This window comes from Diabrotica virgifera, chromosome 5 (assembly GCF_917563875.1).
Source record: "Diabrotica virgifera virgifera chromosome 5, PGI_DIABVI_V3a".
Taxonomy (NCBI): Eukaryota; Metazoa; Arthropoda; class Insecta; order Coleoptera; family Chrysomelidae; genus Diabrotica; species Diabrotica virgifera.
The window spans coordinates 125,984,774-126,011,746 of NC_065447.1; the positions used below are offsets into that span (position 1 = coordinate 125,984,774).

The 26,973-nt window shown below is 31.3% G+C and overlaps 3 protein-coding genes across 3 annotated transcripts; 2 read left to right on the forward strand and 1 right to left on the reverse strand.

Annotated features, from left to right (window-relative positions):
* Positions 1 to 426: 426 nt before the first annotated feature.
* Positions 427 to 8,265, forward strand: LOC126885467 (uncharacterized). Its single transcript, XM_050652040.1, has 3 exons — positions 427 to 518; positions 2,391 to 2,537; positions 8,070 to 8,265. The coding sequence occupies exons 1-3, from the start codon at positions 427 to 429 to the stop codon at positions 8,263 to 8,265; spliced, it is 435 nt and encodes a 144-aa protein (XP_050507997.1).
* A 1,791-nt stretch (positions 8,266 to 10,056) lies between these two features.
* On the forward strand, positions 10,057 to 13,823 carry LOC126885131 (uncharacterized). The gene is made up of 3 exons (XM_050651562.1): positions 10,057 to 11,544; positions 11,962 to 12,150; positions 13,434 to 13,823. Exons 1-3 carry the CDS (start codon positions 11,356 to 11,358, stop codon positions 13,758 to 13,760), a joined length of 705 nt encoding a protein of 234 aa, XP_050507519.1. The 5' UTR covers positions 10,057 to 11,355; the 3' UTR covers positions 13,761 to 13,823.
* A 68-nt stretch (positions 13,824 to 13,891) lies between these two features.
* LOC126885130 (putative nuclease HARBI1) lies at positions 13,892 to 17,187 on the reverse strand. The gene has a single exon (XM_050651561.1). The coding sequence runs from the start codon at positions 16,898 to 16,900 to the stop codon at positions 16,115 to 16,117; it is 786 nt and encodes a 261-aa protein (XP_050507518.1). The 5' UTR covers positions 16,901 to 17,187; the 3' UTR covers positions 13,892 to 16,114.
* Positions 17,188 to 26,973: the final 9,786 nt, after the last annotated feature.

Sequence of the window (26,973 nt, forward strand, 5' to 3'; positions counted from 1 at the left end):
ACTAATTAATATGAAGAAGAAATTAGGAATTATTGACAGAACAAGAAGTTTTCAACACATATTCTTTATTCAACTAGTATATACTTAATTACATCTTATTGTTTATATCTTACTATGTAACCAAATTAATAATTTACAACTTTGAAAATTAAAATCAGCGAATCAGGAAACGATGCTCAAGCAAAGGAAAAAAACTGTGGACTTAACTGAACTTTTCCAGGAGTTCCCGTTGTTGTGGACTTTAGTCCACGGATGTTCGGCCGACTTCTCCTGCTTCTTTGATGTCAGTTAGCTAAGATTTCCCATGTGATATTCTCGATGTTCGGCCGGCTTTTTCTTGGTTGATTTGATTACCGGAGCACCCTAGGGTGGTCCTCGGCTGGTGTTATGCCTTATCTTTGGAGGTTGTCATGAAATTCAGTTGAAATGGTTCCAAGTGGTCCCAAATGGCTAGAACAAAAACGGGCTGCTATATATTTGGTATGGCACACGTTTTGTTCGACAACAGAGGAATTCCGGCAAGTGGAAAGTCCCCTTTTCCCCAAGGACTTGCACACTGACCCAAAATCCTCCGATTTCGTCAAAACTTAAAAAGTTGCTTTTGCAACTAATAAAGCAGCATAAAATGTAATAAAAATGAGCCAACAAAAACCTCCGGTGTTATATCATTTACTTTAAGACTAGAATCGTTCAATATTTGATATGCGAAAATATATTTACAAAATTAATCTACATGGAACGATTCATGTTAACAAAATTCACTAAAAATTATTACGGCAAGCATAATTATAAAATTATTAAAGAAGAAAAAGTTAACAAAAGGTTTTTACCAACCAACTAAAATTTATTAAACAAATATTGTCACAGTGCTCATGTTAACAATTATTGATATACAGAAAATGTGGAAATATTTTCTGTTACTTACCCAGGTTGGCAAGAGGACCTAGCCGCGAAATTATTCTAACTTAGTATATTATTATGTATTTTCTCTATGGAGAAAGAATTGGAAATGGATTCGTATCGAGTACTCATCCTATAGGAAGCCTCTCTTTTGGTGGGGTTTTCAACGCCATGTGACAGCGCCGAAGCAGATATAGTCACTGAGTAGAATACGAGGGGACTTTAGAAACTAGTCAGAGCATTTATTATAGGAGATAGAAATAGGAAAATATAGAAACGGAGGAATAAAACGCGGTTGTAACGTTTGAAACGTTACAACCGAACAATTGGTGGATGACATTTGTTTTGGGCTAAACTTTCTGAATAGCCTTTCTGGTGAGACGTCTAGCATTTAGTATTTCTACACCCTACAGTAGCTCATCTTCTTTAATGACTATATCTATCTGTCGTACAATGCCTTTACACGTAACAAAGTTGTAGGGTGTGAATATTTTATAGCCCTTTTCTAATAGTGTCTTATTATCTACAAATTTATTAGCAGATGTGGCATTTATGAATTCAGTGCATACTCTGTTTAGACATTTATTTTTAATCCCTTTTAGATCTGTTAAGCTCCAGTTAAAGATGCCCCTAGCTATTTTTATGTTGTTGATTTTACCAATGTTGAATCCCACTTTTGCAGTCAACTCCCAAGTATACCAAAAATGGACCATTATCATACTGCGAGTATTTAATTGTTGGTATTTTGTCATATTATCATTTAATATCTTTATACCACCTTTTATCAGGTGGAATGTCAGAGGAGTGAGGTCCCCCCGGTGTCACCCATAATGAAAAACTACAAGTCCAACAGTAGCAAAAATTAAATAAAATTAAACTAAAGTCAAAAGCTAAATCAATCAAAAGCAAATACAAAATCGATCAAAAGCAAAAACAATAGTTGGAAACAATACTCAACTTACCAGAAGCACGTGCACAACAAGTTTTGTTAATTTTGGAGCAACTCGCGGCGAAAAGTCTTATCACCATGAACGATAGCCACAGATTTGTCTATTTCAAATTTTCTTCCAGAAAATCAAATGTCAAACACAACAAAAATCACAAGAGATATTCGCTGCGAAAAGAAGCTGGGGCTAGTCAACCCATCGGACCTCGACTACTTAAAAAGTAACAACTGTTTTCAAATTAAATTAGGTTTGATAAGGTTTTTTAGCAAAAATTAAAAATTGACAACTATTCGCTATTTGACAACCACTCAAACTGTCTTAAAAACCTGCGAAATTTCTATGCCTACATCAACCGGTTTTAGAGTAATAAATAAATCGTCAGTGTGTAAGAAAAATTTTAACATCTCGTATCTTAGAAACAAAGCATTTGCGATCATATCAAGCAAACTTTCATTATTTTTCATGTAGAATTATCTCTTAAAGTTTGGTGCGTTCCTCCTCTCTTAACTTATACAGACAAATTACAAAAAATATTTTTTTTAGATCTAGTAAAATAGACCTACTAATAAACCGGCTGGATGTTGCTGAAACACGTTCTAAACGGTTGAATTCCGAAGTGAGAAGTATAAGAAAAGAAATTGCTGATTTAAGAAGAACTCTTTCTGGACCTAATAATCTTGCCGTTTCCCTGTAAGTTTAAATATGTCATAAGTGCTTCTAACATCACATTTATTACTTTGCAAATTAGTCTCATATGTTCAGGGTTATTCACTATATTTTGACCCCCCTGTAAACTGCTTTATTTACAGAATTAGAAAAAAATATTACATGCAAAAGTTATTCGATTTTTAAATTATGATTTTTTGACATATATATCATACTAGTGACGTCATCCATCTGGGCAGGATGACGTAATCGACTATTTTTTAAATGAGAATAGGGGTCGTGTGATAGGTCATTTGAAAGGGTATTCAATTCTCTATTCAGTAATATAAACATTAAGATAATTATTTATAGAGGGTGTCAAAAAAATTTTTTTTAATTAAATTAATTGACACAAAAAGAAGAATGTATGTAATTTATTTATTTCAAAATATCTTCTACTGCTGTTAGAAAACAGAAATAAAAGTTTATTGCACAACTAAACATTGCTTTTTGCTTAAAATCAATGTTTAAACTGCCAAGAGGCAGATGGGTGGCAGCTTGAACATTGAATTTAAGTGAAAAGTAATGTTTATTTGTTCAATTAACATTTATTTCTGTTTTCTAACAGCAGTAGAATGTATTTTGAATTAAATAAATTACATACACTCTTCTTTTTGTGTTAATTAATTTAATTAAAAAAAAATTTTGGACACCCTGTATAAATAATTATCTTAATGTTTATATTACTGAATAGAGAATTGAATAACCTTTCAAATGAGATAGCACACGACCCCTATTCTCATTTTAAAAAAATAGTCGGTTACGTCATCACGCTCAGATGGATGACGTCACTAATATGATATATATGTCAAAAAATCATAATTTAAAAATCGAATAACTTTTGTATTTAACATTTTTTTCTAATTCTCTAAATGAAGCAGTTTACTGGGGGGTCAAAATATAGTGAATAACCCTGCACAGTAGCGGTCACTGAATAGTTACATCTTCATTTTTATATTCTAATACTGTAAAACTGAATTGTCTCACGGATTTATTAAATGTCAGATTGATTGTCAAAAATGTCTGGCGCATTGAAAAATAAAATAAAACGTTATTAAATGCATCCAAAATGTCTATAGGCATTTTATTGACGCGAAAAATTACGAGTAATTGCCAAACTCAATAATTTTATTCAAAAGTTTTTTATTCAAAAAACTTCTTTCTATAATTTCCATTTTGTTACATTTTGTAAAGTAGATTTTTTATTTCATTTTGATTTTTCAATTTTAGTCAACCTATTCTAGGTCCGCCACTGGTAATGTCAAAATTCAAAAACTTTGTCACTGATATTAAAGGGTGTAAACTGTAAACTATTCAATGGCCACAGCTGTATATAATGTCCTTATATTTAATATTGTAGCAAACAGTATTTATTATCTATCGTGGCTGAATGGATCAAGCAGCCCAATGTTATAAAGAAAAAAATAGGTATTTATGTACCAAGTCAGTAAAGTGACTCTTTATCGAAAGAGTCTGATATTACGAGCAGAGCGAGCGAGCCGAGTAGCAGACGAGTTCGATAAAGAGTTTTTACTGACGTGGTGCATACATAATTTTATCGCCAACATAATTTGATATTGGTTTTAAAACCTACTTACAATTTACAAAAGAACGTTTTAAATTTTTGACCTAATAAAAAATTTCATGACAGTGATAGTACATTCTTTGGCGGTTTTTGCGGTCAATTTTAAAGAACCGCTTGGATTGGCTTGAAATTTGGCATACATATACATAATATGTCAAAGAAAAAAAGTGATATTGTGCCGATGAGTGCTTTTGCTCTGGGGTGCGTACCACCCCTTCTCGGGAGTGGAAATATTTAACCTCAAAATAACCTCGGAAATTGATAGATATTTCAATTCTTAGTAAAAAATCTTATATACAACTTTTTCGGTAGGTTGTTCATATAATAAGCAAGTTATTCACGATCGAAATTGATGATTTCCTACATGAAAAATGCATGTTTTGGGGGGATTTTCAAAAATAACTCTAAAATTATGCATTTTTACGAAAAAGTCATTACAATCAAAAAGAAACCTTTTAAATTAATGAATGGAGTGGTGTTCTTTAAATTATTATAGCAATAACACAACCTGCATAAGTTACAGCCTACTTAAAATCGTGGTTATTTCGAATTACCCTTGAATCAAACATTTTATCATTAAATAACGCAAGAAATAGATTTTTAGAAAAAAATTATGGAGACATCTTTTAAAGATTTTACTGCTACCTTTAAAAGGTGCTACGATAAAAGTGATTTGGATAAAAAATGGTCGAGTTATTACAAAAACAAAACGATTATGTCGTTGAAAAAACAAAAGAATAGTTACTTAAAATGGTGAATTTTCCACAAAAATAAAAATTAACATTCCATATACAATTAGGTTTATTTATAAACTGACTACGTGTTCTGAGATTTTAACAAATTTAAAGTGCTTAGTTTTGAAAAAAGTTTCAATTTAGTATCATATTATTTTTTGATATTTTATAAATGTTTTCCATTTTTTCAAAATTACTTGAAAACTAAAAGAAATTTGAAAAATATATATCAATACTAAAATGTAGTATTTTTCATACTGAAACTTTTTCAGTTTTTTCAATGTCTCTATGATAAAAAGTGAGTGAGATATTTCTATTTTAAGTTTGCACGTAAGTGTGAGAAGGAGTTTTCTAAGCTCTTTGAATCGCATGCTTTAAAAATTAAAGACCTCCAGAAAGTCCAACTTTTGAAAACGTTTAGCACTTACAATTCCTTACAAAATAAGCTTTGGAACAATGAAATATCTTGAAAATTACAGAAGTTACCGTTAAAAAACCATATTGAAATGAAATTTATGTCGAATACTTTTTAAGCGTTGATATAAGTACATATTTTATTTTTTTCTCACGAAAAAGGCGCATCGTATGAAAAAAAGGAAAGATATATTTTCTGTCACAAATTAAATAAGTACATAACTCATGCTTTTTAATTTGAAATACCTCAGTGGCGTACTATTTTTTTTTAATTCAGACTAGTACCTACCCGTATGCGGGCCAATGGTGAATATAAAATTCTTAATAGTAAGTCTGTCAACAAATGCGTAATAACTACCTCTTAAAACCCACCAAATTGTATTTGCATATCTCAACCGGTTTTAGAGCAATCAATAAATCTTCACTTTGTAAGAGAAATCTCAACACCCCGTATCTTGGAACTTTATTAGCTACGACTCTGGTTCTACTAGGTCTCCAAACTCCATACACACACAGATTTTTTCAGTTTTTCATAATCTATATTTCTGCTCGGAATATTTTTTCGATAAAATACTTACTTTTTGAGTTATTTGCGAAAAACCGTCTAACAACGTGGTTCTTCTGTTGAAAAATGAACATATTCAGTCGGAAATAACTCGAAAAGTATTGACTTAGTGAAAAAACTGTATAGAACAAAAGTTGCTTAAAATTAGTCAGTTTATCCATTTCCGGAACTATTTTGGACCTATATTTTTTCACCCTAGAGAAGGGGTGAAACTCACCCCCAGGGCAAAAGCACACATCGGTACTATATCACTTTTTTTTTGTTTGACTTATTAGCTATGTGAATGCCAAATTTCATGTCAACCCAAGCGGTTGTTTAAAATTCACAGGTTTTGCAATATTTTATCGTGAGTGAATGATCTAATAAATGTCTTTGTAGGGGTAGTTTATAAGGGTTGAAAATATTAAATACTTAATAACCTAAATTGCAAACATAAAATAAAGTTCAAATCACTACAAAATACATCATTACCTAATTTAAAGTTACAAAATATTTTTTATGCAAATTCTTATTTAGAGGGTAGTTCTTAAGGGTTTAAAACACTAGAATGTCTGGCTTAGCATACCTACCTAGAAAGCCGGAAGGGATCATTTTGGTCCCACGTTCTTTAATCAATTAAAACTCAGTTTAAAGAAATTAAATCAACTCTAGACGGTAGAATCTAATTTTATTTTTTACTTTTATTGTTTAACACATTCGCTGCCCATCAAAAACATTCGGAACACCATACAATTTGCAGTTTTTGATATTTGCCACACATTGCCTTGTTACAACCGTGGCCACGCGTGGCAATGATTTGAAGTATGATTTCCTTTACAAAATATTTTCAACTGATATTTTTTTCGTTTTTGGATAGTAACAGTGATAGTTGTTGGTAGACCTGGTGTTGCTAGACGTAGTTCCAGATTTCGGGAGACAAGGTATGGGGCTCATAATTCTTCACACAGTCACACTCACTCAGAAACTGAGTCTACTTAAAATTATTTCTTTATAAATAATCCATGCATTTATTGCTTCAAAGTCAAGAGTATGATAAAACACGTACATATGCCATCGTCTTGAAGTTGCTTTTGTAGTATAAATACGCGTCATTTGGTCGTTTACACCTACAATTGCATCTTTGTGTTCACTTGTGTTCGCCAACAATTGTATCTTTATTACGTAGATGATCAGTACCAGTATAAGGGTAACCATTTACAATAAACATACTATTACATAAATATAATTTTACCCATTCGACAGGAATTTGAAAGAAATGATCGTCGAATTTACCAGAAAACGATAATAACTTACACGGGGCCAATTTGGCCCATTTAGACTTCTATAGTAGATTTTTTTAAAAAAATTAAATAAATTTAATAAACAATATTTTTTTGTTTTAAATAAGGCTTTGTATCAAAATATTAAAAGTCATAAAATATGAAAAGATTATTGCCTCAAATAAAAAAACTACAATAACTTTAAATCGCAACAGGGGCCAAATTGGCCCCTCCGGCTTTCTAGTGTTGATAATAGTTATAAACTATAAAATACATTTCAATACGAGAAACAATCAAATTCCTATATTTAACATACTAGTTAACATACCTACACATAATTTAGATTTAAATAACGCTTATTCGGCTGTTTTTAATTTTTGGTAAAAAAAAGGTAGTTTTCACCCCTTAAAAATAAAAAGCACACATTGTAGTCTATCACTTTTGAAGAGGAGGACAAGATGAGCTTATTTGCAAAATTCCTTTTAAATCGGAGCGATTCTTTAGAATGTAGAGGTCTTGCAATATTTTACCGTTAAAGAACGTACTATGATGACATGACTTGGCCGCTTTCGATTTTTAATCGATAGTAATCAATATTGAATAATTACTAAATCGGTAAAGTTTTGATTTATTTTATATGAATATAATTACAAAATACTACAAAATTTCACTTTTTGACATACACTTAATTAATAATACCGTAAATTTTGTACAATATTTTTAAATAAAGTAAATAACTGTTAAGTTCACTCAAATAAATAATCGCGGCAGGTAAAGCAAAATCCTTCTTTCAGTACAATAAAGTGTTACTTTACTGCCACAAATGAGTACCTACAATAATGAAGGACTTTAGTGACGGTTGGCGATAAAACAAATTTGTTGAAACACCACTTTTCTTGATATATTTCACTTCTATGTGCTCATTTACTCTCTGCTGATTGATTAATAATTTATTAACAGAAAAACTGGAACTGGTGTAACATCAGATGAAGTAAGTTCGGTAGATGGTTGTTCAAGTACTAAAAAAATTAAGGCATCCTTTACTGAAGAAGATGGATATACGATAGTTTTTACAGACGGTGCTTGCGAAAATAATGGGAAACCAATTGCCAAAGCAGGTATCGGAGTGTGGTTTAGAGATGGTCATCCATTGTAAGTTGGTTTATGTTTATGTATATCTAATTTTGATTTTGCGTTTATATTAATTAGTACTACATACGCTAGCGATTAAGTAGGTACCTAATATTTTTAGTATTTTGAATATCAATTTAAGTTAGAGGCATTCGTAAGAAGTGATTTATTGTGAAATATAATTAAATGTCTGTAAGATATTCCCTGTTTTCAATCTACTGGATATTTCAATACTTTTTTCAATTTTTTTTATGTATAGAAGATTACTTAACTTCATTTAGAAAAATCTATATACATGGTTGGAATTACACAAAATGAATGCCGATTCATCTTGCAATTCCGTATAGTTTAGTCTGCCAAAGGCACTTTTACTCTGTAAATATAATCAGAATTAACTGTTTTAAATCTCACTTCGTTTAAATTGTTGTCATACAAAAATTATTACCTGGATAAATGATTCAATAAGTACTCTTTCAGACTAAGACACTGGTATCCGCCACCAGCAGCAAAGCATTGTTGAAGTGAAAACTTATGTAGGGACGTTGTGCACTTTTTAGATGGGGAAAAAGCATTGAATTCGCGACCGTCATTGCGACCGTCATCGCTTTTGTATGTATAAATAATTGTGTAGAGGTATTTGAATTTAAAATAAATGTAAAACCTATTTTTGGATGGGGAAAGAGGATTGATTTCGCGACCGTCATCGCTTCGGTGAAATAAATTTTTTACGTATATATATATATATATATATATATATATATATATATATATATATATATATATATATATATATATATATATATAAACAAATGAAATAGAGAATGCGGAAAAAATCCCCTTACGAACAATTCACACATCCACTACTTCGGGCTGGGAAAATTTTTTTGAATAGAATCGAAGATCCAAACACCAGCTCTTAGAAATCTTAGTGTTTCGCCCTCTTCAACCTCTATGGGCTCATCGGTGAAGATGAGAGGTTGAATATCTTCAGACACATTCCAATCAAAAAACAACATTCGAGACCTAGACATAGCAGGAACGTAAATCTACGCCCAACCTGACAATGCCATTCTCAAGTTTTAATTCCCTAATTACTTTAGAGTAAGTAATATATATATACGTCTTCATATCAAGGCGAGATCCGACTAAATCGAGGACAACCCGAGATCCACCAATAGGAAATTAATTATTGGAGTATATTGTTCATAACTATCTTTATAATTAACATATTAATCATGGCACACTTAGAGGGGAAAAGATTTTTGTACTTAAATTTTTCTGATAAATTTACAGCGAAACGAGATCCGTAGCTGAAAAGTAAAGGGGAGGACTTATATACGAAATTTTAGATATTTACCGGTCAACGCGAGATCACACACTGATGCCAGCTCTAAAGAGTATTAGTCGAGCGATTGGAGCTCGTGTTGTATTGTATATTTCCCACGATATACAGATAGCGTTGTCTCGAATTCTTTATGTAACTTTTAGGTATCGCTTCTTTTGTGTCTTTAACGTCTACCGTGGTTTTCTTTAAATATTTTGAATTTATTGTGTTTCAATAATATCTACTACCCACTTTAACTATAACTATTTAGATTTACCTTTCAGAAAGTCCCTTAGTTTTGTTACATACATAAGGGTGTGAAAAAAGAAAAAGAATACTTCACAAATAATAACCATTTAATAATGATAATTATTTGAAATACAATATTTTAAAACTATACATTAATATTCTTAAAAAACAGTTACTACGAAACCAAAATGTAATTATTATATTCTTACAGAATACAAATTGTTACAAAATAATTATTTAAATGATTGCTTGTTTTAAAAATACATTACAAAAAAGCAAAAATTTTTATAATTATTATTAAAATTTAAAAAATAAAATACCTCAATATGTAATTATTATTTGATAGTTAAAAAATGATTTTAAGTAAAATGATTTAAAAGATAAAAAGAAACACACATAATTTTCAGGGTCAACTCCTAATTGCATGAAAAATTGGATTTAGGTTTTACCCATCCCCCACTTCAAAGTTGAAATTGTGCCGTTGATTGCTTTTACTTGGAGGGTGAAAAAATATACGTTCATAATGAGTCCGGAAACAGATCTGACTAACTTTAAGCAACTTTTGTTCCATAGAGTTTTTTTAACTTACGTACTAGGTTAATTCAGTAGTATGTACTAGAGTCACTTGCGACTAAAAATGTTTACTTTTCAACAAAAAAAAATACGTTTTTTGGCGGTTTTTCGAAAATACTCAAAAAGTAAGTATTTTATCGAAAAAATATTCTTGGAAAAAATGTAGCATATAAATAACGAAAAAATGGTATATTCTTAGTCTATAGAACCAGTAAAAGTAAATTTGTAGCTCATAAAAAAGACGATCTTATCCTTCAAATTCCAAATCAAATATTTTAACGTGATACATAGTACCAAAAAATGAAGCTCTTTTCGGGGAAAAACCCATTAAAATTTTTTTAATGTGTTTACAAAAAGCTTGATTATATTTTATAAGAGTTATATACGGGTAGGAAAGACAACCGAACGAATTTTCGAACGTTTAAACAGACGACATCCCAGATTTACCAATTTCTGGACAATTGATCCAAAGGCTGGATTCTAACAACGAAACAGTTGTGGATTTTCAAGTTTTAAATGAGAGTCAGAATGAAAAAACATTAGTGACTTCGAGTATGATGGTTTGGAGAATTTGGCTGGTTATGGGGTGTATTCTGTAACATTTCCGTTAAATTTAAGAGGCCTCTAAAATTTAACTTTTAACCGTCCTCTAAAACTTTTCGGTTAGATTGTCATTCTGTAAACACATATTATAGAGGACGGCTAAAATAAATTATTTTAGAGGAATCCTCTAAAAGGCTGTCAAGTAAATACGGCAACGTCGCACCTTTGTCGCGTTTGAACTACTCCTGTCGTAGAAATTGACCAAAAACTGAGTGTCGAAGGCCAAAAAAACTTAAGAAAGAAGTAGAAGTTGACAGTTTGCCTAATTATTGAAAATATTTACGTTTTTGTATTCTTTTTGTGTTTACCGTTGATGCAACGTCGTGTTTTCTTGTTGGTTGTTAGTTGTTTTTGGTTATTTCAAACATGTCTCGTGCTCCAAGAACCACTAAACAACAAAAGGAATTCCTAATTTCCTTTTTAGAAGAAAATAAAATTCTAATGACAACAAACTTTCACCCAAATGACCTGGGAAAAATAAATACAATGTGGGAAAGGCTGACTGCCGATTTAAATAAAATGGGGCCGTCCAAGACTATAAAGGGATGGAAGGATGTAAGTATAACTGAATAATATACTTATAGAAATGTATGTGTATATGTAAATAAGACAGGACATGTTTATTCTCTTCAGTATTATATATTATGAGAAGCAAGTATGCACCACATGGCTATTGTAAGTCAAAAGGTTATTTTGTGGCCACGAGGTGCATAAGTGTTTTTAAATAATTCGAAATACAACGTAATAATTACAAATGTAAGAAATACAATGTAAGAATTTGGACCTAAACAAAAATTTAAAATGCATAAACTAATACTTGTAAATAATTTTAATATTTTCACCCATTCAACCTTTTTTACTATGCATTGTGAAGTTATTCTTCTGGAAAAAAGCAAAACATGTTATGTTTTATATACATTTATAGACTTAATTAGATGTAAGCTCAAATTTAATGCAGGAATAAATTTTCAGACAATTTCCGAGATGAAAACAAAAATAAAGAGGCGTGCCAGAGAAGTGAGGTATGGATACCAGGGAACTGGAGGAGGTGGTGCCATAAAACCCTTAACTCCTGTTGAAGAGAGGTTGTTGGCACTGTTGGTGTCTGATTTATCCATTGAAGGGGCTCAACTGGCAGAAGCTGGAGTTGAAATGATAGACGTAAGTTCTTTATCAGTAAATTAGTACTATCAAAATGTGGTTCGTTTACATTAACAATATTTTATAATATTGTTATGTCAGATCGATATAACATTTTAAAAAAATTGACTTCTTTGTTAATATTATAATGAAATATTTTATTTATATAAATATTATTATAATTATTATGGTATTAATACATATCAACACCCTTGGTTGTGTCAACGCACTGTGTGCAAATGGTCACTACAGGATATATATGCCTCGTAACGCACTTAACGTAAATTTATAAGTATCTCTAAATTGTATTTCCAAAAAGTCAATGAAGTGAATACTTTATTTTCTATATACAGGGTGTCCCGAAAAGATTGGTCATAAATTATACCACAAATTCTGGGGTCAAAAATAGGTTGATTGAACCTCACTTACCTATATATATAATAGTGCACACAAAAAATTACAGCCCTTTGAAGTTACAAAATGAAAATCGATTTTTTTTTCATATATCGAAATCTTTTAGAGATTTTTTTATTAAAAATGGACATGTGGCATTCTTATGGCAACAACATATTTAAAAAAAATGAAAGTGCAATTTGTGCACCCCATTAAAATTTTATGGGGGTTTTGTTCCCTTAAACCCCCCAAACTTTTGTGTATGTTGCAATGAATTTATTATTGTGGCACCATTAGTTAAACACAATGTTTTTAAACCTTTTTTGCCTTTTAGTACTTTTTCGATAAGCCAGTGTTTATCGAGATATTTTGAATATTTGTCGAATCCACCACATAATATGGTTTAGTACGATCATAGGCACCTGTTAATAATCTGAAAATGTATTTATAATTTACATTTTTAGGTGTATTTTGAAAAAGAAGCCACATCTCTTTAAAAGGTGACTTATCAAAAAAAGACTAAAAGGCAAAAGGTTTTAAAAACACTGTGTTTAACTAATGATACCACAATAATAGTTTAATTTAAACATACACAAACATTTGGGGGGTACAGACCGTGAATAAGTGGATAAGTCAAATCTTAAATGTTTATTCTTCAAAACTAATAAAATGTTTAAAATGGCCATACCGAAAAATTGCATTTTTGAGATATCGACTTATTCACAGATGGTACAGAATTTTCATTTTGTAACTTCACTGAACTGTAACTTTTTTGATGAGCACATTAGTACTAATGTAAGTTAATCAACCTATTTTTGACTAAAGAATTGTTGGTATAATTTATGACCAATCTTTTCGGAACACCCTGTATATTATATGTATTTTAATTTGCTTTTTTTCACTCTTTATAGGATTCATTTGAAAAACCAATTGAAATTGAAATAATAGAAGTGGAACAACAACCTTCCACTTCTTCGCTTCACCATGTACCTCCGCCTAGACCTTCTTCAACTGAGTCAACTATCACAAATCCAGTGACTCAGCCACAGCCCAAAAAGGCAAAAACAGTTGGAACATCCACAAGAAGAGGGTCTAGAAGAACTCCTCCTCGAGGACAAAATAGAGTGTCATCGGCCATGGAGGTACATGACAGGCAGTTGGCAAACCTTGCCATGTCCAATTATGCCATTGCATCAGCAATAAATAGATTAGCCAGGGCCATTGCAGCCAGAAGATAATTATGCAATTTATACAATGCATTTATGCAATTATGTAAATGTAAATAAATAATTTTTTTATCATTTGTTTTTCTTACATTTTGTGTACCTCCTTAGACTGTGTATAATATTCAAAAAATAAACAAGTAGAGTTATAAAACAAAATATATTAATTTAATTTATTTGACAGCAAAACCCTTTTATGTATGTTATAACAATTTTTTACAGTTAACTGAATATTAATACAACCTATACTAATTTTAAAAATACATATTGGGTGGAATGCATAAAACGTAGAACCTGCTAATGCTTCAAGTATGTACTACACTTTTGAAGATTTTACTACACTTACAAAGCATTTGTTAGTATAGTAATGCTTTGTAAGTGTAGTAAAATCTTCAAAAATGTAATACATACTTGAAGTATTAGCAGGTAGTACGTTTTATGCATTCCACCCATTGTTCTGAAGCTATTTTTTGTAGCATCTTATACAAATTACTAGTTTAGTTGGAAATAAGCCACAATTTTAGTTTGAATAAACTATCTTTTAAGTAAGTCAGTCATCTATTTTTTCTTGTAGTTCCATGATCGTTATAGATTGTTGGATATCATGTCGCTATAGTGACTTTATTGACAGCAGCTCTGAATAACAGTGTAGTCGATAAGACCTCCTGATTTCTAACTCTGTCATCTACTTTAAAATGAATAATATATGTCTGAATTGACAATATGAGCAAGTCAGATAAAAATAAATTAGCAGAAGAATTTTTTACCAAGCAACAAAAAACAGAGTGTTTAATTTATTAATGTTTTGTATTTTGATAACAATTTTGGAAGTGGAAATCGAAACATCAATAAACTTAATTTCAAATTAAAATTGTGGCTTATTCTCTACCAAAATCATAAAAATACAAATTAATGACGGGAGAAGCTATAAGCAGTTGAATAATGTGAAACATAGAATTAATTTCCACTTCTGTGAAGTCTAGCTAAAGGACTATATTATACACATAGTTTTAAGCACGAAATGCCATCTGAAACAACCTGTTCCTTGTGCATAAATTTCACACCCTTGGACCAAGCAATTCCAGAATATAAGAACAATCCATAAGACCATTCAAAACCTCATATACAAATATGTGATACATGTCAATATAGAATATTGACCCTTAGCCTAAATGAGGTTTAGATCTTGACTCTGTAACATCAATTTTTAAAAACCTTTTCTGCCTGCTTTTTAAACTGGTAACAAGGTGACCAAACAGATGATGCATAAAATGAGATGCTGCATACGAGTCAAATAAAGAATCACATGACCTAGAAAGGTTATATTGAAACAATTTATTCAAATTCAAGGATAATGCATTGGAATCAGAGCTCTAGGAGTTTCAATCTACCTGTAATTTAAAACAAGCAGCTAGACTGGTTGTCTCTATATACAGTTAAGATCATCAGCAAAGACTAAAAATTTAGGCATGCTTAAATATTAAAAGTATTTCATTAATGAATAGGTTGAAGAGTAAAGATCCCAAATGAGACCATTGAGGGCACCAGACAAAATAGATATAGCAGATGAAACACCGTATTCTATATTCACGCATTGAACCTGTTTACTCAGATGACCAGCAACCTTTAAGTAAGAAGATGTAAGTCCATACAGTTGAAATTTATGAAGTAAAAGATCATTATTCACACTACCAAAGATGACAAAAGAAAGAAAAATTAGTATAATATACTACAACCTTCTTCTCAAAAGCTGAAATAATGTCCTGTTGGTATATAGTCAAGGAACATTATCAGCACGACAGTTAAATTTATCTTTAAGTGAAAAAATTTCATCATAAATTTCTAAAAGAAAAAATTAAATGTATATCTACAATATTAACTTGTTGATATGGATGTTCTTAGAAAGTAAGTTGGCAATAGCAATACTGTTCTCTGCCATACTACCATTGAAAAAATTTATATCATAAACCTACATAAAATTATAATATACCTATGTAAAACTATATATACCTACATCAAACTATATACACCTACATAAAATTGTTTATATACAGAGAGCACGTAAAGGTTGGAATAAATTCATTATTTCGTAAACCGGTGACTTTAAGAAAAAATCCCGAAACAAGTCAATTTTTATTTTCAAATTATGATTTTTTGGCATATATATCGTACTAGTGACGTCATCCATCTTATTACGTCATCACGCCCAGATGGATCACATCACTAGCATGATGTATATGCCAAAAAATCATAATTTAAAAGTAAAAATCGACCTGTTTCGGGATTTTTTCCTAAAGTCATCGGTTTACGAAATAATGAATTTATTCCAACCTTTATGTGCTCACTGTGTACCTACCTATATAAACCTACTATAAAATATTAAAATATTGTTGCACAATTCCAGCTCTAATTTGCTCCCCTCGTCTGTACCAATTATGGTCAACTGGTCTATTTTCAATTATATCGATATCATTTTCGTTATCTGGTTCTACATCATCACCTTCTTCAGGAACCTCATCTTTATAAAAATTTGCTATATTATGTAGAGCACCACAACTATAAATAATTTTTCCCGCTTTTATTGGGTTATAATTTAAAGCACGGTGCTTTAATAAACATCGAAATCTCGATTTCAGCACCCCATTAAGTTTTTCAACCACATTCCTACTTCTTATGAAGTGGTAGTTGTAGTTACTTTCCGGAGTATTTTCTTGGGGATTCTCAAATGGTGTTAATAAAAATGGTTGTAAAGGGTAACCAGAATCCCCAATAAGAAAATAATTAGCACCTCCAATATACAAATTTTCCATTATTGTTTTTATATTGGAGGCTTGCCAAATAGCGGAATCGTGGGTAGATCCAGGAAAACGAGCATTCATGTTTAAAATGTTGTACTTGCTATCTACAACAATTTGGCAATTTATACTATAGTACCCTTTCCTACAATAATATGGAAGGGCCGGGTAGTTTTCTGGAGGTGATATAATTGCAATATGCGTGCAATCTATGGCCCCCAAACATTGTGGAAAGTTATACCTCCTTCTGAAACCATTAGACACAGTATTTCTGGAATGCTCACTATTCGGAAATTTGATCCAGTTTGGTGTTATGTGACCATATATTACTTCCGTGACTTCATCAATACAACGGCTCATGCTTGGTTGACTTAAAGCAAAATTGTATCCTTGCCCAGAGGATAACTGATAGCTTCCACTGCCATAAAAGTGCAACGTTGCTAGAATCTTTAGGAATCACAGTTATTCTTTGCCCTTCTTGCATATGTGGACTAATCATGTTAATGATGATCCTTGCAACATCTTTATTAAACCTAAAAAGTTTTATAAATGTTGCAGTGGGTAGCTGGAAAGGATCGCTGTTATCTCGGAGTATCCTTTGTTGTAAAGTCAATTCAGCTCTACAAAAAAACACAAAAATTGAATAACCCAAATTGAATTTTGTAAAAGAGAATTGTTGATTCTAAAGTAAACTGAGACTTACCTTTCATTATTATTTATTATTTCTTCCACTAAAGCTTCGCCAAGTACATCATAATACGCCATTTTTAATGTTTAATTACAATTTAATATATAAAATACGAAAATAGGAACATAAACATAACCAAAGAAAAATACTCAAATCACATTTAACGGACTGCTAAAAATTTAACGGGCATGTTTTGACATCCTCCAAAATATTTTGATTTAGCGGGAGTTTTAACGGTTTAGGTTATGATTTTAACGGGTGCATGATTTACAGAATACCAAAATATTTTTAGCGGGTGCTAAAATTTTAGAGGCCTCTTAAATTTAACGGAAACGTTACAGAATACACCCCTATATCTGCCATAAATTGAAGGACTCCAGTATTCAATCCGAAGATGTTTCAACGTACACGTGGGTTGATCATTTGAGTAAGTGTGGTTTATGTAAACCATCAGACACTCTCTTGTCATATATTAAGAAACTGGAGACAGTTTTTCCTTCCACATGAATGGTGATTCCATTTTGGTAACTAAAAATTATTTAGAAAACGTTATGTCCAAAAGTGTAACGGTAGACTGTTCTAACAAAGCGAACAAGTTTTTTAGGTCTCGGATGTACTTCCGAATTAAATAATTAAACAAGTCTCTTAACAACCTGACATTGCGTAAAAGAAAAATTATGAAAACTGCTACATAGTTGCTGAATGTACGTCTATTTCACATGCACAAAATTTGAATAAAGTGCATGGCATGAAAACTGTAAAACTTATTTTTGTCTTTTCCAAGCCTCTTACTTAAATCTGATGAAATACATTATTTAAAAAGTAAAAAATTTTGTTTTTTTATCAATCCATTAAATTTATGGTTTTATTTTGGGGCTTTTCTTCCCCTTGGTAAAAGTTATATTTACTAATGTGTAGGCCACTAATCAATTTTTGCCAACTAACGAAATATAATAATTTTATTAGATATCGATTATATGAATATTTTTATTTTCCGGATACCAATATAATCAAGAAACTGGGAATTTTACAAATAACTGAAAATCAATTTAAATAAAAGTAAATAGTTTAATAATTTTCCTCTAAACTATACACATCACTTAGTTTCTTTTAGTCATAATTCATTCATTTGTACTATTCTCAAATTTCATTCGCGTTCGTATTACGAACGCATAGACGGGATTATGCTTTACTCTGTTGCTGACGTCATGCGCCAATCGGACGAGCTTACGTAACTAGAATATCAGGGTGTGCATATTTCCGGGTCCCGGTGAATTCGTATTTATTTTAATCCCCCATCCCAATTACAGGCCAACTGGCAACTCTGGTGCGCAGTTAATTTTTAGATAACCCATTAACTACCGGTGAATTGGTAACTTTCATTTTTTAAGTATTGTTGATAATCTAATATCGGTTTTCCAGGTATTTAGCGCTGCACTCCTAGAAAATGGAAAAAATGGCACAGGAAGTGAAACCGATGACGAAACGAAACGCAAAAGAGAAAACTTGGATGATTGTTTTAATAGAAGTAAAATTACAAAACGGTCACCAAGCAAAGCAGGCAACGAAAACAAGGAAGACATGGAAAATGTTATAATTACAATGATAAAAGAGCTAATGAATAAAAACGATGAAATGCTTCAGAAAATAAAACAAATAAAGAAAGAACAACAACAAACCAATAAAGAGTTCATGGATGTAAAAGCAGAGAATCAAAAACTAAAAAAAGAAGTAAAACAGTTACATGAAAGAATGGAGCAGCTGGAGAAATTTAGAAAAAAGAAAAGCTTGATCGTAACTGGGTTGAAAGTAGAAACAAATGATTATAAGAAATTAAAAGAAGAAATAGAAAATTTCATAGCCCAAGAGTTGCAAACACAAATAAAACTAAGAAGTGCAACAAAAATAGGAGAAACAGTATGCGCAATATAAACAGAAACCCTCACGGATAAAATGGAAATCCTAAACAAGCAACGTAAACTAAAACAGCATAAAGATCGTGTCTATATAAACAACTATTGGACATCGAAAGAAAAAGAAATACAAAAGGAAATAACTAAAATAGCAAAGGACGAAAGAAGCAAAGGTAAGCAAACGAAAATTGGCTACAAGAAATTAATAGTGAATGGAAAATCTGGATATGGGACGAAGAGAGAGAACAGCTGATAGAAAATTCAAAAAACTAATAAACGAAGAACAGCGGCTGAAATATGATATTGATATGGCAAAAAAAGACTCGGCAATGCAAACGGTTAACGAAAACAAAATAACGCACACAAAATAAAGAAAGAATCTCGATAAGAAGAAAAGAACAAAACCCATTAGAATGGGATCTTGGAATATTAGAACCATGCTGACAGTAGGTAAGATGCAAGAAATAGCTCTTAAAATGAAAAAAATAGCAACTAGAAATCCTAGCCCTACAGGAAATACAATGGAAGAAAGAAGGAAAAATTGAGAAGAAAAACGTTAGCATGTATTATTCGGGAGAAAACAAACAGGGAACGAGTGGTATGGCATTTATGGTGAACAAAAAAATGAGGGAAAAAGGGATACAATTCAAAGCAGTTAATGAAAGGATATCTTACATAAGAATAGAAAATAAACAAGCCAACATCTCGATAGTCAATTGCTATGCACCCACCGAAGAAGCAAACCAAGAAGATAAGGCAGAATTCTACGACATCCTGGAAGAAACCTGTGAAAATATTCCGAGGAATGACATATTAATAATATTGGGTGATTTCAATGCAAAGATCGGAAAGGAGGACTATAATCGTAATGTAGCTGCCAAAGAAACCATTCATGAAACTACGAATGATAATGGAGGAGAAATCTGAAACCTAGCAGCAGCAACAGACACATATATAGTTAGTACTGGGCATAAACATAAAAAAGAACACAAAATATCATGGATGATACCAGGAAGAATGGATGGAAACCAAATAGATCATACTTTAATTTCGAAAAAGTGGACACAAATAGTACAAGACGTAAGGTCATATAGAGGGGCAAATGGAGGCACTGAACACATATTGTTGACAGCAAAACTTAAGATGAAAATAATCAAAGCAAATAATCATAAAGAAGGAAAAAGGAGGAAATGGAATATAGCCAATCTGAAAACGCAAGAAACAAAGCAACAATATACAGAACAACTGGAACAGAAATTGGGTCAGTACGAGCACATAGAAATAGAAGGAGAATGGAAAAACATAAAGAACAGCATAATAGAGACAGCAGAACAAATAATAGGATTCCAAAAAAACAAAGAATCGAAAGAATGTCACCAAAAAAGTCAACTGAAGCACCTCGCAAGAAACAAATGGCTACAAAGTACCGAACAGGAACAACTGGATTAATATAGAAAAGAAAAACAAGAAGCATTGAAACTCTATAGAAGAAAGAAGAACACATGGATATCTAAACAAATGCAAGAATTAGAAACGAATAATAAAGACAACAAGAAATTGTTCGAATAGATAAAACAATAATACAGTACTAAAAAATCTGCCACAAAAATAAACAAAAAAGATTGGGAAAAACATTTCACGGACCTATACAAAAACGACAACAAGGCATATTCAGAGGATGAGGATATAAGAGATAACAGAAATGAAGAGGAAGGCTTACTTACTTAAAGGAAATACTTATCAGGAATTCATGGAGGCATTAAAACAACTAAAAGTAAACAAAACGCCAGGGCCAGATGAAATCAACAACGAACTGATCATCAACGGAGGAGAGGAGCTCACGAAGCGAATGCAGAAGTTAATGGTTACAATTTGGAAGGACGAAAGCATGCCCATAGAATGGAAAAACGGACACATCGCACCAATCTTTAAGAAAGGAGATCCAACTAAGTGCTGCAACTACAGACCAATTATGCTACTAAATACAACGTATAAGATATTGACCACAATTATAAGAAACCGACTAAATCAATACACAGAAAAAATTATAGGACCATATCAACAGGGTTTTAGAACAATAGATCAAAGGAAGATCAACAATAGATGCAATACACATACTGACACAAACAATTGAAAAAAGCTATGAACATGACATAGAATTACACATATTATTCATCGACTTTCAACAGGCCTTCGACAGCATATACAGACAACAATTATTAAAAGAAATGAAAAAATGGAGATAACGGCAAAATTAATAAGACTAACTAGAATGACAATAAAATACTCAACAGCAAAAGTTAAAACAAATGAGGGCGATACAAATGATATCAAAATAGAACTTGAAGTAAGACAAGGAGACAGTCTGTCAACGACACTATTTAATATCGCTCTAGAAGGAGTAATTAGGGACACAGGGCTGAAAAAGACAATTATTCAAAGCTCAACACAGATCATAGAATATGCAGATGACCTGGGACTGGTAGCACGAGATAAAAAAGACTAGAAGAGGCACTTTTAACCCTGGTAAGAGAAGCAAAGACGAGAGGATTAATAATCAATCAGAATAAAACAAAATATCTTATAAGCACACGAGACAATGTCAACGGAATAACAGAAATAAAGATAGGTGAAAATACATTCCAGAGAGTACACTGCTTCAAGTACCTGGGGGTGATGGTGGACGGCAAAAACGGAAGGAGTATAGAGATAAACGAAAGAATTAAAGCAGGTAATAGAGTATATTGGAAATATCACCGACTACTCAAGGACAAAAACCTGAGCAAAAAAACAAAATCAAAAATATACACAGCAGCAATCAGATCAGTGATAGCCCATGGAGCAGAAGTAATGTGCCTTACGAAAAAAGACGAAGAAAAGTTAAGAATAATTGAGAGAAAAATTATGAGAAGAATACATGGCCCAGTAAAGTCAGAAACAGGGGAATATAGAAAGCTGATGAACCATGAAATAATAAATATTAATAAAGGAGAAGATATAGTAAAATTCATTAAAGCACCAAGGGTCAGATGGTTTGGGCACACAAAAAGAAGAGGGATAGAAGAACTGATCAGGAAGATGATGAACTGGAAACCAGTAAAAAATAGACCAAGAGTAAGACCAAAAATAAGATGGGAAGATCAACTGCTAGACGATATATCAAAGATGGAAATTGCAAACTGGAGAGAAAAGATTCAGGACCAGAGAGAGTGGAAGAAGATAGTAGAGAAGGCAAAAAAACAGCACAACCTATGAACTACGACCTAAAGGAAAAGCGGACTAATTTACCGCGTGAAATGGATGAAAAGAGCTCATATTTGAGCGAACTATACTCTAACAAGAGTGAACGGTCCATATAATAATTCCAGGTATGTACCTGTATAAATTACCCTTCTTGAAGGTGGTGTAAAAGGTACTTATCATTTATGTATTGTCTTTTGGAAGGATTACTAGAGAAAATCTAAATAAATTTTGAAAAAATGGCTGAAATCGCTGAAATTCTTGTAAAAGATTTCGTAATGAGTGAACATGGGTGTAAGTTATTGGTGGTAAATGATTTTAAATTTCACTTAAAGAAAGTTCTAAAAAGTGGAAAACATGTATGGTACTGTTCTGCATCTGGTTGCCAGGCCACCTGTTATACCGACGGTTAGTTTTTTTTAAATATTTTGAGTAGTAACTATGTTGGTTATCAACAATTTGATGTCAAAAATGCACATTTTGCCATTTTTGTCTACCAGTAAGAAGAAAAACATTCAAAACAAAATTTAAGATAACCGCATTATAGAGCATGTAAAACAATTTATAAATTTCGCTATACTTAATTGTTGCTTATAAAACTATAAATTAAGTCAGTTTAACGTTAATATAACTTATGTAAAAATACAACTTATATCTCGATATTACGTGAAATAGCTCAAAGAAATGAGTAAAATACACGGTTTTTATGACACTCAGTGTAACTGCGTAACAATTGTTTTAGTTTCTATATGGACGGAATAACAAAATTTATGTAAATCTGACCAATTTAATTATTTTTTGACAATTTAAATAAAAAATAGCCGATTTTAAGAATTTTCGTCTATAAGTTACAATATTTTACCAAAAAACTGAAAAAAGAACCGATTAGTTTATTGAAATAGCCTTAAAATGAGTTGAAGTAAAATATAATTGGAGCTTTCTTTATCAATAAACATTAATGAAAAGTATACATTTACGATAGGCTCTGTGTTGGCTTAATCCGTTACTGTTCAAATTTATTTCTTACGTTTTAAGCTAACTACCTGAGGTACCCCCTTAGAGCATGGAAAATTTTTTCTTTCTCTGGAGATCTAACACGCAATCTGTTTTTCGAACGAAAGTGAATCCTTATTTTAATACGGTTGGTTCTCATTGAGATTTGACATCACTTGTTTTATTAGTGATTTTTGTGCGATTTCTGAGTGAAAACTAGCAATTTTTTTAATTCTTTATAGTGGTGATGTGTTCGGCTTACGGTTGTAAAAGCGACAGCAGCAGGAAATAAGTGCGAATTACATTTTACAGGTAAATAAATATTTCTGTTATGTGTGCGTAGATGAAAATTCAATAAATACTCCTATATTCTTAGATATTGCCTCTTAAATGATTAATAATTTGAAAATTAACACTTCAATGTACCTTATTACATAATTAAAATTACATGGTTAAGTTATAAAATGAGAAAAATTTACATGTAAAATTAAAAGTAACATAAAAATTCACCATTTTACCAGTGGTGTAGGTACGAAACGGTACGAAATAAATGAAATTATAAAATATATTGTGGCAACTTCGAAAATGGAATTAATAGCGTATATTGTTATTACATATTATTGACTTTTTTTGTTGTTAAACATTTTATTGCTTGATTTTATTTTGTTTATATGTAAAAAAATTATTTAAGAGCACAGGCGCAAATATTTTACGGCTATCTCTACTTTTTCTTTTTTTACACGGCAAATTATATGTAGTAAAGTTTTCACTGGTATGGATACGTACATAAACATTACTTGACAATGACATTGTCACCATTAACTTGAGATGACTTTTGAATGTTCTTGGATAACTGTTACTTGTATCATCGCTTAAATTATTAATTCAATTAATTAATATGATAATTTTTCACTAACTGTGTATTCAGTGATTATAATAATTTATATACTATGCCATAAAAGATAATACTTAATCGAGAAAAGAGGAAAAGTGATTTTTTTAATAATATATTGTTACTATGGAACGCTTAGATAAATTTTGAATATATTTAACAACAAAATGCTTATATCACAATATATATCCTGGTGTAGTCTCTGCTTGGGATCTTCCATAAATAATAAACAATAAATAACTTTTTATTAATGTCACGTCTTAAATTCTTTAGCCAATACACTGTCAATATTATTTAATAAACAACTCAAAATAACGAGCGATACACAATTATTGGATCAAAGCTAGCCGTGCAAAAAATTACGTATGTCTTGTTTTAATCTGAATTTTTATCAATTAATTTTGATTAACGTTATAAAACATAAAAAATCAGTCAAAGCCTTTAGCACAGAACTTTAATCTAAAATAAAAAGAATTAACACAATTATAAGTAACAATAATAAAATAAAATCAAACAGGATGCTGTATATGTCCACCACCAACATCTCTACATAACCTAACTTTTCTTGTTAAGTTGACGTGCACTGCAAAGTTGACGTACAGTGGAAAGTAGTATATCTGAATTAGGAACAGACATGCACTGTATATCTATCTCTGTCGTTGAGAGCCACCTATGGTGACAATAATTTTGGATCAAACGTTATTATTATTCCTAAAGCCGTGTCAAATATCTAAAATTGCCGCTGTCTTGTCAGCACATTTTGTTCGACTGAGTGCGTTTTACGACAAAGATAGCGAATATTTAATTTGGAAAATATTACCACTGACATGGTGTTCATTTTTTTCCAATAGGTCTTTTCATAGATTGTCGTTTGTTTCGAGCTTCTGTCATGTGTCACATAATATTAATATATCTACGTCATACGTCTTTGGTTTGTATTATTGTTATATACCAATAAAGTATGTCGTAGATATATTAATATTATGTGACACATGACAGAAGCTCGAAACAAATGACTGTGAATAAAAAGCCCTATACGCTCTGAGCTTCGCTGGTGTCGCTCCTAGCGGTTACTAATTCAACTTTTACCGGTAATTTTTAAATTTATTATTTAATTGTTATCGCTTAATATTTACAACGCAAAAAAGTAATTAAATTGTAATCGATTTTTTAAAGATTTTTCTAATCATTTTGATGTTCTATTGATAAAATATCAATTTCTTACTTCGGATACTTTGACAATAATCGTGTAGATGGCGCTAAGATTATAATAGATTATTTATAATTAGATATTACGGAACATTAAAAAAACTTAAATTCAGTATTTAAAACGTAAGTATATTTAAGGTAAAAATATATACCACAGCTTTGACCAACTAATATTGTTTATAATTAATGTTTTTAATTTTAATTTTAAATTAATCACTTTGACATTTATGTCAAATTTCCAGTAAACGTTTACAAACTTGTCACTACTGGCGTTCGCGAATTTGTAAATATCCCCTCTACGTACGAGCTCACAGCGTATAGGGCTTTTCATCGATTGCCATTTGTTTCGAGCTTCTGTCATGTGTCACATAATATTAATATATCTACGTCATACGTCTCTAGTTTGTATCATTGTTATATACCAATAACGTATGACGTAGATATATTAATATTATGTAACACACGACAGAAGCTCGAAACAAATGACTGTGAATGAAAAGCCCTATAGGGCTTTTCATCGATTGCCATTTGTTTTGAGCTTCTGTCATGTGTCACATAATATTAATATATCTACGTCATACGTCTCTAGTTTGTATCATTGTTATATACCAATAACGTATGACGTAAATATATTAATATTATGTGACACATGACAGAAGCTCGAAACAAATGACTGTGAATGAAAAGCCCTATACTGAAAAAAGTAATACTTTTGAAAAATTTAAACGCAGAATGAAAGACTAAATTATTACCGAGGGCTAAAAGTCCCTCAGAATAAATAAAAAGTTTCTTTTGAATGAGATCTTTGAAAATAAAAATCACACTAAATTGTCTCTTAGTTTTTCACCCCTGTAACTTTTTTCTCAGAATTCGAAAAAATAAATCCTATTTAAATATAGTATTGGAGCCGAAATTTTGCGACCTATGTGAAATAAAGATATCTATCATAAATCAATAATTCAAAAAGTTTGCTTTCGTCACATCCCCTAATTCCTAATCCTGTTTTATTTTGAGTAGGTATAAAAGTTCAACATACTAAAATACTGTTATTTGTTTCAATCTTTCTAGGTAAGCCATGCATAATATTGTGTATTTAATAAAAATAGAAAATTGAACTAAACCTACGAGCAATATTATTTAATTATGTAGTTTTATATAGTTTCTTCTGGCCTACGCGATACGCCACTGGCACTCGTGTTTGGTTCTAACTTGGTTTTGGCTTCAGTTTCGTTCTCGTTGCGGTCACTCCAGGGAGAGGGTAAAAAATTTTCCATACTCTAAGGGTACCCCTAAACCCTAAAAATGTCATCAAAACGACTATTTTGAAGCTCTTCCGACTGGATTAAAGAAGCTATTATCGATTCAAACAAAAGTTGTGTATTTTTAATTCTAAATTTCAACTATTTAATTAAAAATAAAGGGTTTCAGTTGAAAATTCAAAGTTGCTACACCCACCGCTTTCGCAGGCAGAATAAGAACCCTGCTATTGCATAAGTAT

Excerpts from the sequence above, each read along its gene's own strand:
- LOC126885467 (XM_050652040.1), top strand. The coding sequence starts at position 427 with ATGGTTCCAAGTGGTCCCAAATGGCTAGAACAAAAACGGGCTGCTATA. Across the intron at positions 519-2,390 it reads TCGACAACAGAGGAATTCCG|ATCTAGTAAAATAGACCTAC; the intron begins GCAAGTGGAAAG and ends TATTTTTTTTAG. Across the intron at positions 2,538-8,069 it reads AATAATCTTGCCGTTTCCCT|AAAAACTGGAACTGGTGTAA; the intron begins GTAAGTTTAAAT and ends ATTTATTAACAG.
- LOC126885130 (XM_050651561.1), bottom strand. The coding sequence starts at position 16,900 with ATGAGCCGTTGTATTGATGAAGTCACGGAAGTAATATATGGTCACATA.
- LOC126885131 (XM_050651562.1), top strand. The coding sequence starts at position 11,356 with ATGTCTCGTGCTCCAAGAACCACTAAACAACAAAAGGAATTCCTAATT. Across the intron at positions 11,545-11,961 it reads CTATAAAGGGATGGAAGGAT|ACAATTTCCGAGATGAAAAC; the intron begins GTAAGTATAACT and ends ATAAATTTTCAG. Across the intron at positions 12,151-13,433 it reads CTGGAGTTGAAATGATAGAC|GATTCATTTGAAAAACCAAT; the intron begins GTAAGTTCTTTA and ends CACTCTTTATAG.